This window comes from Apis dorsata, unplaced genomic scaffold (assembly GCF_000469605.1).
Source record: "Apis dorsata unplaced genomic scaffold, Apis dorsata 1.3 scaffold_515, whole genome shotgun sequence".
Lineage (NCBI taxonomy): Eukaryota > Metazoa > Arthropoda > Insecta > Hymenoptera > Apidae > Apis > Apis dorsata.
This window is the reverse complement of record NW_006263741.1, coordinates 152339-163880: the sequence shown is the minus strand read 5'-3', so window position 1 is coordinate 163880 and position 11542 is coordinate 152339. Positions and strand designations below refer to the sequence as shown.

The 11542-nt window shown below is 28.9% G+C and overlaps 2 protein-coding genes across 9 annotated transcripts in view; one reads left to right on the top strand and one right to left on the bottom strand.

The window, feature by feature from the left end:
- The window catches only part of LOC102672077 (filamin-A), a 21023-nt gene extending 14923 nt beyond the window's left edge, over nucleotides 1-6100 (top strand). For 3 of the 8 annotated variants that reach the window (XM_006620417.2, XM_006620418.2, XM_031512751.1), the window contains 21 exons: nucleotides 253-474; nucleotides 582-769; nucleotides 843-1047; nucleotides 1112-1249; nucleotides 1358-1531; nucleotides 1604-1911; nucleotides 1998-2226; nucleotides 2331-2459; nucleotides 2549-2764; nucleotides 2826-3002; nucleotides 3081-3320; nucleotides 3395-3538; nucleotides 3621-3779; nucleotides 3873-4021; nucleotides 4096-4282; nucleotides 4348-4610; nucleotides 4681-4852; nucleotides 4943-5161; nucleotides 5242-5438; nucleotides 5541-5843; nucleotides 5919-6100. In XM_006620417.2, the coding sequence (XP_006620480.1) occupies nucleotides 253-474; nucleotides 582-769; nucleotides 843-1047; nucleotides 1112-1249; nucleotides 1358-1531; nucleotides 1604-1911; nucleotides 1998-2226; nucleotides 2331-2459; nucleotides 2549-2764; nucleotides 2826-3002; nucleotides 3081-3320; nucleotides 3395-3538; nucleotides 3621-3779; nucleotides 3873-4021; nucleotides 4096-4282; nucleotides 4348-4610; nucleotides 4681-4852; nucleotides 4943-5161; nucleotides 5242-5438; nucleotides 5541-5843; nucleotides 5919-5987 (4088 nt within the window). In that variant the 3' untranslated portion in view covers nucleotides 5988-6100. Of the gene's footprint in view, nucleotides 1-203; nucleotides 475-581; nucleotides 770-842; nucleotides 1048-1111; nucleotides 1250-1357; nucleotides 1532-1603; nucleotides 1912-1997; nucleotides 2227-2330; nucleotides 2460-2548; nucleotides 2765-2825; nucleotides 3003-3080; nucleotides 3321-3394; nucleotides 3539-3620; nucleotides 3780-3872; nucleotides 4022-4095; nucleotides 4283-4347; nucleotides 4611-4680; nucleotides 4853-4942; nucleotides 5162-5241; nucleotides 5439-5540; nucleotides 5844-5918 lie in introns of those variants that run through there. The other 5 variants (XR_004151157.1, XM_031512753.1, XR_004151158.1 and 2 more) reach the window with 3 other exon arrangements.
- Nucleotides 5909-9993, bottom strand: LOC102671819 (ribosome biogenesis protein BMS1 homolog). Its single transcript, XM_006620416.2, has 2 exons — nucleotides 9156-9993; nucleotides 5909-9080 (listed from the first exon to the last, which is right to left on the bottom strand). Exons 1-2 carry the CDS (start codon nucleotides 9959-9961, stop codon nucleotides 6221-6223), a joined length of 3666 nt encoding a protein of 1221 aa, XP_006620479.1. The 5' UTR covers nucleotides 9962-9993; the 3' UTR covers nucleotides 5909-6220.
- Nucleotides 9994-11542: the final 1549 nt, after the last annotated feature.

The following is an 11542-nucleotide window of genomic DNA, read 5'->3' as shown; positions in this document are numbered from 1 at the left end:
TATATATATATATATATACACATATATTATATTATTATATATATTATTATATATATTATATACTGTATATACATATATATACATACTGCTTTTTTGAATTAGACATTGCTTATTATAATTAATAATCTTAATATCAGAAAAAACTTAATATAATAGATTGCACTCTATTCTTTGCCTTTGGTATCCTTGTGATCTACTCCTAGTAGTTGGCTGACTAAATTATATTAAACAACTAACCGGCGGACTTGATAGGACCCAATGGACAGGCCGTACCCGCTCAAGTCACTGACAACAAAGATACAACATGCAGTGTAGCATTTACACCAAGAATAGTTGGAGAACATAGAATTTCAGTAAGTCATCGGAATGTTCCCGTGATTGGCAGTCCATTTAGCTGCAAAGTATATGATGTGACTGCTATTAAAGTGAAGGATGCTAAACATGGTGTTATTGGAATGCCTGTTACTTTCTTAGGTATTATTATTATAATTGAAATACATTAAAATATAAAGAAAATACATATATAAAGAAAAATATTTTTTGATTTTTTTCTTTTTCTTTTTCTTTTTTTTTTTTCTTAGTTGAGACTAGTCAGGCAGGACCAGGAAATCTAGAAGTGACAGTAAATGGAGGTCGTGTACCTACATCTGCTCAAGCTCAAGGACCACATACATATGCAATATCATTCACACCTCGTGAGCCAATCGTACATACTGTGGATTTAAGATTTAATGGAGAGGATGTACCTGGTAGCCCCTTTAGTTGTCAAGTATATAATGTTATTATTTTTTTCTTTTAAATTTGAGATATGTATATTACAATTATTTATTGTTATTAAACAGGTGAGTGATACAGCAAAAGTGATAATAACAGAAGGGCTTGAAAAAGTATCTGTAAATCGATTAACAACATTTACAATAGAAGCAGATATATCATTAGGAACTCCTATTGTAGAAGTTCTCTCACCAACTAGAGAAAGTTTACCAATACATGTTAAGCAGAGTGGTCATGGATGTTATACTGCAGGATTCACACCTAAAGATGTTGGTATGTAAATAAATGATTAGTAATTACAAATATATTTAAATAAAGAAATATATAAAAATTCTAGGCGATCATAGTGTTGAAGTGAAAATAAATGGATTACATGTAGAAGGTAGCCCATTTTTAGTAAAAGCTTACAATGCTGATAAAGTAAAAGTAACAGACATAAATAGTGGTATCGTTGGTAAACCAGTTTTCTTTAGCAGTGAGTAATAGTTTTTATTTTATTTTGTACATTGATTTATGTATATTATCGATTAATATTTTAATATGTATATTATTATATTAATCTTTTCTTCCATTTTAATCTTAGTCAATGCTAGTCAAGCAGGTGCTGGTAATCTTGAAATTATTGTTGCTGTAAATGGTAAAAATGTACCGAATTATGTACAAAGCGAAGGAAATGCAAAGTTCAGAGTTAATTTTAAACCACAAGAAGCTGCTGTACACAGTCTTAGTGTTCGATTTAATGGAGAACCTGTCCCAGGTATATAGCAAAAATTCACAGCTGTATAAATTAAGTATAAAAGTAGGTATAAAAATATATTTTTATTTTTAGGTTCACCATTCAACTGTAAAGTAATTGGTGCAGGTCAAGCTATAATTATTGGCCATAATCTAAAAATGGGAGCAGTAAAACAATTAATGTCTTTTATTGTGGATCCACAAGCTCTCTCAACAAATTGTGATGTAATCGTAACACCGCCATCAAACATATCACTTCCTATTACAATAGAACCTGTAGATGGAAAATATAACATCAGTTTTGTCCCCGTGGAAGTAGGCAGACATAATATCAGCATATTAGTTGATAGTGAACATGTAAAAGGCTCTCCTTTTGCTTGCAATATTTATGACGTTACAAAGGTAATTTTTTTAAAATGTTTGAATTTATAATTTAGTTAAACATTTTTTATTTAATTAATTCAATTATTTATTTTATATTTATATAGGTACATGTATCAGGTCTTACAGAAGCATTGTTAGGTCAAGCTACAACATTTACTGTTGATGCTGCTGAAGCTGGTGAGGGCACACTAGAATTAGTGGTGAGCACAGAGAATAATACAGTTAAAGCTGAAGTAGTTGCTTGTGCTCGTGGATTATATGATGTAACATTTGTTCCACAAACTACTAGTACTCATTATGTTAATATCAGTTTCAATGATGATAACGTACCAGGTCTGTTAAATATTTTAATGTTTCTCTTTTAAAATTAATTATTGATTAATAATCACGATAGTTGATAACAAACTTAATAATGTTAAATTTGTGTCATTTACTAGGAAGTCCGTTTAAATGTCCAATTATTAATACAATGTTAGATGGACCATCTATGATTCGTGTTGGAAATACAGCATACATGGATTTAGAAATGCCAGGATTAGAGGGACCTGTTTCTGCAGAAGTTACAGGTAAAATTGTATTTTACATATTATTATATAATATAATTATTATATAATATACTTTGTAATATTAAAATTCAATCATATATGTAATATAGGTCCTGATAGTATAATTATTCCATGTACATTAATGAAATTATCACCCAATTTATATCGAGTAGAAATTCGAACGCGACAGGTCGGTACTTACAGCGTAATATTCAGTGACGGTCATAAAATGATTAGTTCTCAAACACTTCAAGCTTTCGATTCTGGAAAAGTAACAATTAAAGAAGTATCAGATGTAGTTTGTCATCGACCAGGAACCATTACAGGTATATAAATTGTAAAATATAATTTTAAATATTTCTATTAAAATATAAAATTTTGTTATAGTGGTTGTATCAAAAGAAGCTGGTCCTGGAAAATTAACTGTAAATGTACGTGCAGCTGGTGCTGATGTTGATAGTGTAATTAGAGAAGGAGAAAATGGTCAATATGATATAATTTTCCATCCTACACGAGCTGCTCCTCATAAAGTTCATATAAAATACAATGAAGTTCATATATTGGGTATAATATATTGTCTATTTTTATTTAATTATTTTTTATTATTTTTAATTATATTATTTGCTATATCATTTTTTGTAGGAAGTCCATTAGATTTGACAGTTCGTGGTCCGACTGGAGGTAGAGAAGTCACTGCAACTGGATTAGGATTATACCAATCATGTGTTAATAAAGTAACATCATTTACTATTGAAACTTTAGGAAGTCCTGGAAAAGAATTTGATGTAGTAATCAGTGGACCACAAGGTAATGCAGTTCCAGTTCGATGTTATCAACATCGAGATGGAAATTTGCTTGCTGAATTTACTACAAATATTGTCGGTATGTAAAATAAAAATACAAATAATAACATTAATAATATGTATTTAATAATTAAAATATTTTGATTTTATCAGGTACTTATAAAATCGACGTTTTACAAGGTACAAAACCAGTTTTGGGTTCACCTTTTTTTTGTCAAGCTTTTGATGTTTCTAAAGTAAAACTACAAGAATTAGGACCAATGACAGTATCTGTACATGATCATATCGTTTTCAAGAGTATGTATTTTAAAATACTAAAATTAAAAATTAACTTCTCAAAGTGAAATTTTTATATAAGCGTGATCATAAATTGTTATAGTAATAAAAACAGATGCTGGAATGGCAGATTTGGATGTAGTAGCAACAAGTCCATTAGGCCAAGAGCTTCCATTACAAGTTACTCCACTTAACGATGGTGCTGAAATGGTTGAATTTTCTCCTAGTGTACCTGGTACATATATGATTAATATTACATATGGTAAGATATATCTATATATATCTGTATATATTATAAAATATTTAACTTTTATAAAAACTATATTTATTATATTATTTATATTTTTATATTTAGGCGGATATCCAATACCAGATAGCCCATTAGTATGTACAGTTGATGCAGCTGGTCAAGCTCGCGCAAAGGGAGAAGGTTTATTAAGTGGTCATGTAGATAAAACAGCGCATTTTATTGTCACTGGTACAAGAAGTCCGCCAGCAGTTCAGGTATTTATAAAAAAAATATTTAATTTAATTTATTACATTATATTTTCTTAAATTTCATTTATATCATTTTGTAGGTAGATGGTCCGGATAGTGTTTCGAAAGCAGTTATTGAAGCGGGAGCTAATCCAGGTACTTGGAATGTATCTTATATTCCTACTGAAGCTGGAGTATTCGATATTAGAATCGTTTCTGCTGGTCAACAACTTCCAGGATCTCCGTGGCATCCAAAAATCATAGATACTAGAAATCTTCGCGTAATCGGTTAATATTATTATTATTATAAGAATAATATTAATAAATTTTTGAGAATATATTTCTTTTTTAAGGAGGTTGGCCAGCTGTATGCGATGATGTTGGACGATTGAAAATACATCCATCAAATAAAATTAGTTTTGACACTGCTGAAGCTGGACCTGGTGAACTTACTGGGAAAATAGGAGATCATACATTATCTTTTGAAATGACATCAAATAATAGATTGAAACTTATTCCACCAAAATTAAATGGTGGAGAATATCGTTTAGAAATATTCTTTAATGGTATATCTTTCCCAGGTGCTCCAAAATTAGTAATTGTTCAAGATTTAGAGGTAAGATTGAATTTATATTATTGAATTTATATAGTTAATTTAGAAAATTAATATCTCTTCTTATATTTAGACACCTATACAAGATACAAGTCGAGTTTTATTAAGAGGAAGAGGACTAACATCAGCAAAATGTGGAGAGGAAGTTAGTTTCACAATAGATGGTTCTCAGGCTGGTACAGGAACACCAAAAGTCCAACTTTTTTCACCAACTAGCGAGCTTAATGTAATGTTACAACATTTAGGTAAATATATTGTTATCTTGTTAATGTTAATAAAAAATTTCTTTTATTTTTTAGATTATATTTTTTTACTTTAATTATAATTTTATATAGGAGACAGCGTTTATCGAGCAAGTTATATACCATTAACTCCCGATCCTCTTTTAATGACTGTATCTTGGAATGGAAGACAATTGAAGGGTTGCCCATTACAAATAAATGTAACAAACGCAGCTGATGCATCTCGAGTTATTTGTTCCGGAGATGGATTAAAACATGGAATAGTTGGTCAAGAAATAAGAAGTTTTATTGATACAAGACGTGCAGGTCCTGGTATGTATTATGATTTCAAAATTTTATATTTATTTTTTATGTAAATATATATTAAAAAATAAATATTTTTTTATATTTAGGTGAATTAACGGCCCATTGTGTTGGTCCGCATAAAGTAGCTTACTGTGAATTATATGATCACGGTGATGCAACGTTTACATTAAATGTAAAACCTCAAGAAGCTGGACGCCATGCACTAACAATTAAATATGCTGGAGAGCATGTTCCCGGTTCTCCTTTTACACTACGTGTTTCCGGAGCACCAGATGCTTCAAAGGTAATTTTTTTACTTTATTTTTATAGAGAATGTTTTTTTTTTCAATTAAAAATAATATATTTGAATCAAGAAAATAATTCAAAATAATTTATTTAATAATAGGTTCGAGTTTATGGCCCAGGAATTGAACATGGAGTATTAGCAACATTTCAATCACGATTCATTTGTGATACTCGTGGAGCAGGAGCTGGTCAACTTACGGTGAGAGTTCGTGGTCCTAAAGGAGCGTTTAGAGTAGAAATGCAAAGAGAAACTCAAAAGGATCGTATAATACTTTGTCGATATGATCCAACGGAACCAGGCGATTATAGAGTCGAAGTTCGTTGGGCAGGCGTCCTCGTACCTGGTTCTCCATTTCCCGTTAAAATTGTCGATACTCAAGATGAATTATTAATGTTGACACAGGTATAGTTAAAATAATAAAAATTCAAATAAATATTTAAAATGATAAAGAATTCTACATTTTTTTATTATTTTTAGAATGGAGATAATTATTCAACAGGACATCATACTATTGCCTCATGGCGTGGATCACAAGCTATATTGTAAGGCCATTGCATATAAAGTTGTTATTATTTTGTATGAACTAATAATATATTTTCATAATATATAACAAATCTGTAACTTATCTAAAATGTTTGCAATAAAAAAATATTTTGAGACAAATTTCTTATATGTTATTTATTTTAAATATATAGAATATATATACACCATGGAATAAATTTTTTTTATAAAAAATAAGAATTATTCCATTTGTAAAAATTATTATAATTAAATTTGCACTATGATTTTTTTTTCTTTTCCAATTTACTAAGTTCTCTGAACACATGTTTCTTTAGTTCTTTTTGTCTACTGAGCTTTCGTGCTTCTGCAACAGCAATTTGTGCTTGATGTGCTTCGATTCTTCGTTTAGTAGCTTCTTTAAGTTGTTTTTGTTTATAAGCATAATTAGTTTTAATCATTTTCATAAGTCTTGCTATATTTGCTTCTTTTGGTTCACGTACAACAGCCACTCTGCCATTTTTAAAGTTTGGTTTATATTTATTAGAACTTGGCGTCAATTTTGGTTTATCTCGATACGGAAGTTCTCTTTGCAAGCTTCGAGGAATAGACAAAGGTTTAAATACTTTTGTTGTTCTTTCAATAGGAGTATACATAGAATCTTTATTAGCATAGATATGAATATTTTTTTCTCTTTTTAACTGCCCAGTAGTTTTCATTCCTTGCCATTGATTTTTTTCTTCAGGGGGTAATAAAAGTGATGTAACAGGATTATAAAATTTTGGAACATCAACTTTATACCAAGTACGACAAAAAACGATATCACTCAAAAGTATTTTATCTTCAAATGTTGCACGGAAACATCCTTCTGGCTTTGATACAGCTTTCTTTATTTGACCGCGTATTCCAGATACAGTTTTTATTTTAGCACCCTCAAATTTTGCAACTTCAAGTGGTGAGTTAAACATATCCTTTATAAAAGCTGTTTTCTTATAAATTTTCATTGGAACACCAGTAAGCTTCAATTTCTTCATAATCTGAGTACTTTTGTCCATTTCTACAATAGAACCAGTTGCTGCTATTCTAAAACCTGGTATTCTAGTTGCAACATCTTGAATTGCCAAGACTCCTGTACCTTGTGGTATAATAGGGCCCCAGAAATGTGCCATACAAGCAACATGTTCTGGTGTATATTTTAACATTCTATTTTTCAAATTATCTTCTAACTTAGAGAAGATTGGTAATGTTTGAAATCTACGCCAACCTATAGAAAGTATAAGCGGGTCTTTACTTTTTAAAATCTTTGAATACCATCGATGTTTTTTTATTCTTGTTTGTACATATCCTATATTTTCTTCACCATGTAAAAGTCCGCCAATAATTAATGGATATGTGGGATCTAAATGAGTAATAAGTTCGCATGGTACAGTTTCAATTTCAACACGTACATACATGCCTGGACGATAACCTTCTAATTGTACCCTTATATTGTCATCTATACCCTCAAATTCTGATTTATTTAGATTTGCTTGTCTTTCAACTTCTAATTTTAACTCATCATAATATGTTTTAGTTTCACTGTTATCATACTCTAAATCAAATTGCTCTTTCAATTTTTTCTTTTTTTCCAAAAGCTTTTTCTTTTCTTCTATTTCATCTATTTTTGATTCTTTTGTTATTTTATTAGTTTCATGTTTTTCTCCAGTCTCTAAATCTTCGAAATCTCCATATAATTCTTCATCGTTTATGTCATCTAATTTTAAAAGTTCTTCTGCATCTTCTGATTCTTTCCATTTCCCAGTTACAAAACGATTCATTACAAGCATTTTATTTTCTTCATTCAACCAATCTCTTTGAGTTTCAGGGAAAAATATATATTCCTCTTGATTTTGTAACTCTCGTAATTGTATTTTTTGTTTTTGTTGTTCTTGAACTACTCGAAAAATACCACCTATTTCATTATCTTCTTGTTCGACATTTTTCACTTTTTCATCTTCTGTTTCCGTATAATTTCTATCAAATACTCCATAAACAATTTTCATAAGATTTTTATTATTCCGTTGATGATTTTCAAATGTTTGTTTAGCTTTTTCAATTAGATTTGTTTTCCATTTTATTTCATCTTCAATTTCTTCTTCATCCTCGATCTCGTTATCTTCTTCCATATTATCAATCTCAATACTTTCATTTTCTTTCCGCTCGGATACTTCATATCGAAATTTAACTTCCTCTTCTGAATTATCGATTTCTAATCGATCTCGTGAATCTTCATCACTAAGTTCATCAAAACTTTCATCTTCATTATTTATTTCTTTTTTTATTTTAACTGAATCTGAATTTAATTGATCGAGAGTTTCTTTGATTTTATTATTTATTAAAATATCCGATTCTTTGCTTAGAGAATGATAAATATTTATATCATCTGAATTTTGTTTTATGATAGATATATCATTCTCTAAATTATTTGAAGAATTTTTTTTCCTTTTAACATTTTGAGATAAGTAGATTTTATTTTTTCTCTTAATACCTTTCTTTTCATGTATTTCTTTGATTTTGTTTTCATTTCCTTCATTTAATTTTGTATTTTCAAGATCATCATCATTCTCATCTTCATTTATTTGCTCTTGATCGCTATTTATTTCATCATCTTCATCTTCTTGATCACTATCATTTGATATATCAGAAGATTTTTCTAGTAATTCAGAATCAGGGAATAAAACTTTCCTCCTAACTCTGCCTTTATCAATGATTGTTTCTTCTCTATAACTGTTTAGATCTTCATTTAAATCTTGTGATTTTATTGGAATAGCATTACTAAATAATTGTAATTCACTATGTTGTAATTTTTGATCTAATGTTTCTTGAGTATCCATTAAGGCTCCAATCAAACCTGTCTCTTCTTCTTGATAAGAATGACTACCACCCAATTCAACATAAACAGCATCTTTATCATATACTATGCCACCAACACCAGAAAATGGTGCATAAATTAATCGTTCCTTTTCTACTAATGCTCGTTTTTTTAATTCTTCTGGCAAAGGACATGGATCTGGTAAGAATGTAATATCTTTAATTTTTAAATCTCCACAGCCAGGAATATGTATAGATGTTTCTTTGTTTAGTGGAATTCCTCTTACATATCTATAAATATTATAAAATATAAGATTTATATTGAAAATTTAAAATACATAAAACATAATATAAATTTTTACATACCCATATAAACTTACTGTCCTATCAATTTTTGGATTTTGTCTAATTAATTCTGGAGATGTTAAATCTTCTACTCTATCAGCCAGAATATAAGAATGCATGTTACGCCAAGTTAATGGCCTAAATTTCATAACAGAAATAAATCTAGCTAAATTTTTTACTTCTGTGCGTAAATATTCTCCATGAATTAGTCCAGACAGATAAAATAATTTTGCTCCAGCATAAACTTCTGTCCAAAATCTCTGTTTCAATGTTTTTTTTATCCTTTTTAATTGCTTAACATTTTTTATTAAATCTAAATGAGTTAAAATACCCATAATTCTAGGCATACCATGAACCTGGCAAATATTTAAAAATTCAAATATTTCCATCTCAAAACCAAAAGATGCATCTATTAAAAGCAATACTAGATCTGCTATTTTAGCAATGTCTATCATACTGTTTATATCATTGTTGCATTCTATGAATGTAATTCTTCTTTTTTTGCCAGAAACAATAGTAACAGGACCAAGAATATTAGTCAATGGTTGTTTTACATAACTCTTAATAAGACATTGAATTACTAAAGATTTTCCAACTTTTGGAGGACCAACAACAGCAACTAAAATAGGAGGTGGTTCAAGAGGTGTTCTATCAACCAATGGTATATGTTGTTTTTTTGTTTCGATATCTTGTTTTCGTCTAAAGCGTCTTTCTGCTTTAATGGCAGAATTAAATGTAAATGCTTTCGGATTTTTTTGTTTATCTGTGAGTTCTTGAACATGTTCTTTCTTTTCTTTTAACTTCGATCGCCGTTTTGTCGACATCATTAAATATTTTTAAATGTAACAATATATCTTCAGAAATATAATATCTCACGTCGTAATTCTTATATAATACTGTAATTATAAATAATACTATATTATTAATTATTACTATATTATTTATATTAATTATATTATTATAATAATTATTCCGTAATTGCAGATTTCACTTTAACATTAAGGTTATCGGTAACATTCTTACTTAAGTATTTACTTTCGACTGCCAACTTACTAGCATTGCACTTAAATTTCTCATGTATATTAATGTATATTAACAAGATGCAATATTTAAAAATATTTCGATATTAAATAATTATTTTAATAGTGAATAAATAATATAATTTTCAATAGAATATTAATAATATAGACATAAACGTTTATCACGTGGTGACTATGAAAATTGAATATTATTGAAAATTATTATTGAATAACTTCATTTATAATCTTTATTATAAAAAAATTATAAAAGTTATAATTTGTGAATAAAATAATCTAATATTTTCTAATTATTTGTTAATAAAATATTACAATAATAATTAGAGAAATTTATTATATTACTGAAAAATATTTTATAAAATTTCACATTACTCATTTAGTACTATCTTTTCACCGCTAGATGGTTCTAGTATTCTGTTTTGATATAATATTAAATTTTATTTTTATTTAATGCAATTTTTCGAAAAATTTTATGAATGAAGATCTGAAAATTTTTATAGATAGAATTGTATCATTTGAAAAACAAAAAAGAACAAAGATCAGGGAGTTTATATATTAGAACGGAATATCATTCATGTTATCGTTATTTCCCTTGGGTCAGACGGTTCTAGATTTCGATTGAAAAGTCATCGATCAAAGGTATCTTAATTCATACAATGGCCGATGATGTAAAATTTGGAGATATGATCGATCGTTGTTCAGTGTTCGGGGCAATGAGCTGGTTAACCGAATGCAACGCTACATCACTCTATGGAAGTAAAAATGAACAAAATTAAGATTTAAAAATAGAAGTATACCACGATTGTTCCGGTCTGTCAAATCGGTTCGTGACAGCTGTCATCTATGAAAATCACGCCTAAAAAAATTGTTTAATATACGACCGCAGATTCACGACGGTTTGCATAGCACTTGTTTTCAATTGAGATATTTTGAACCACAGCGAATTACTGTGACGATTGGGGTGGCTTTTAAATGGGAGTTTAATTTTAGGGTGTGCACATTTCCATTCAACTTCACAAATGTATATATTCATTATATCAAGTTAATTAAGTTATATTTTCCTATCTTTTCTTAATACGATGAAAATGTACAATACTTTTTCTTGAAGATTAACATTTTTAATATAGATGGGAATCAATTTAATTGAAATTGGATTGAAGACATAAGAAAGTAATTGCAAATTAATTTTTGGTTAGGAATTGAATTTAACTCGATGGATCTGTAATTTGAGTTGGACAACAGTTAATCGAGGATTTGATTAATTGTGAAAGGCAAGTCATACTATGGCACAGATGGTATCGAACGATGTATTCTATGACTTGTCGAATTTTCCGACATTAAAGATATGATAAACTTTGTTCGAATTACTTG

Excerpts from the sequence above, each read along its gene's own strand:
- LOC102671819 (XM_006620416.2), bottom strand. The coding sequence starts at position 9,961 with ATGATGTCGACAAAACGGCGATCGAAGTTAAAAGAAAAGAAAGAACAT. Across the intron at positions 9,081-9,155 it reads AGGACAGTAAGTTTATATGG|ATATGTAAGAGGAATTCCAC; the intron begins GTATGTAAAAAT and ends TAATATTTATAG.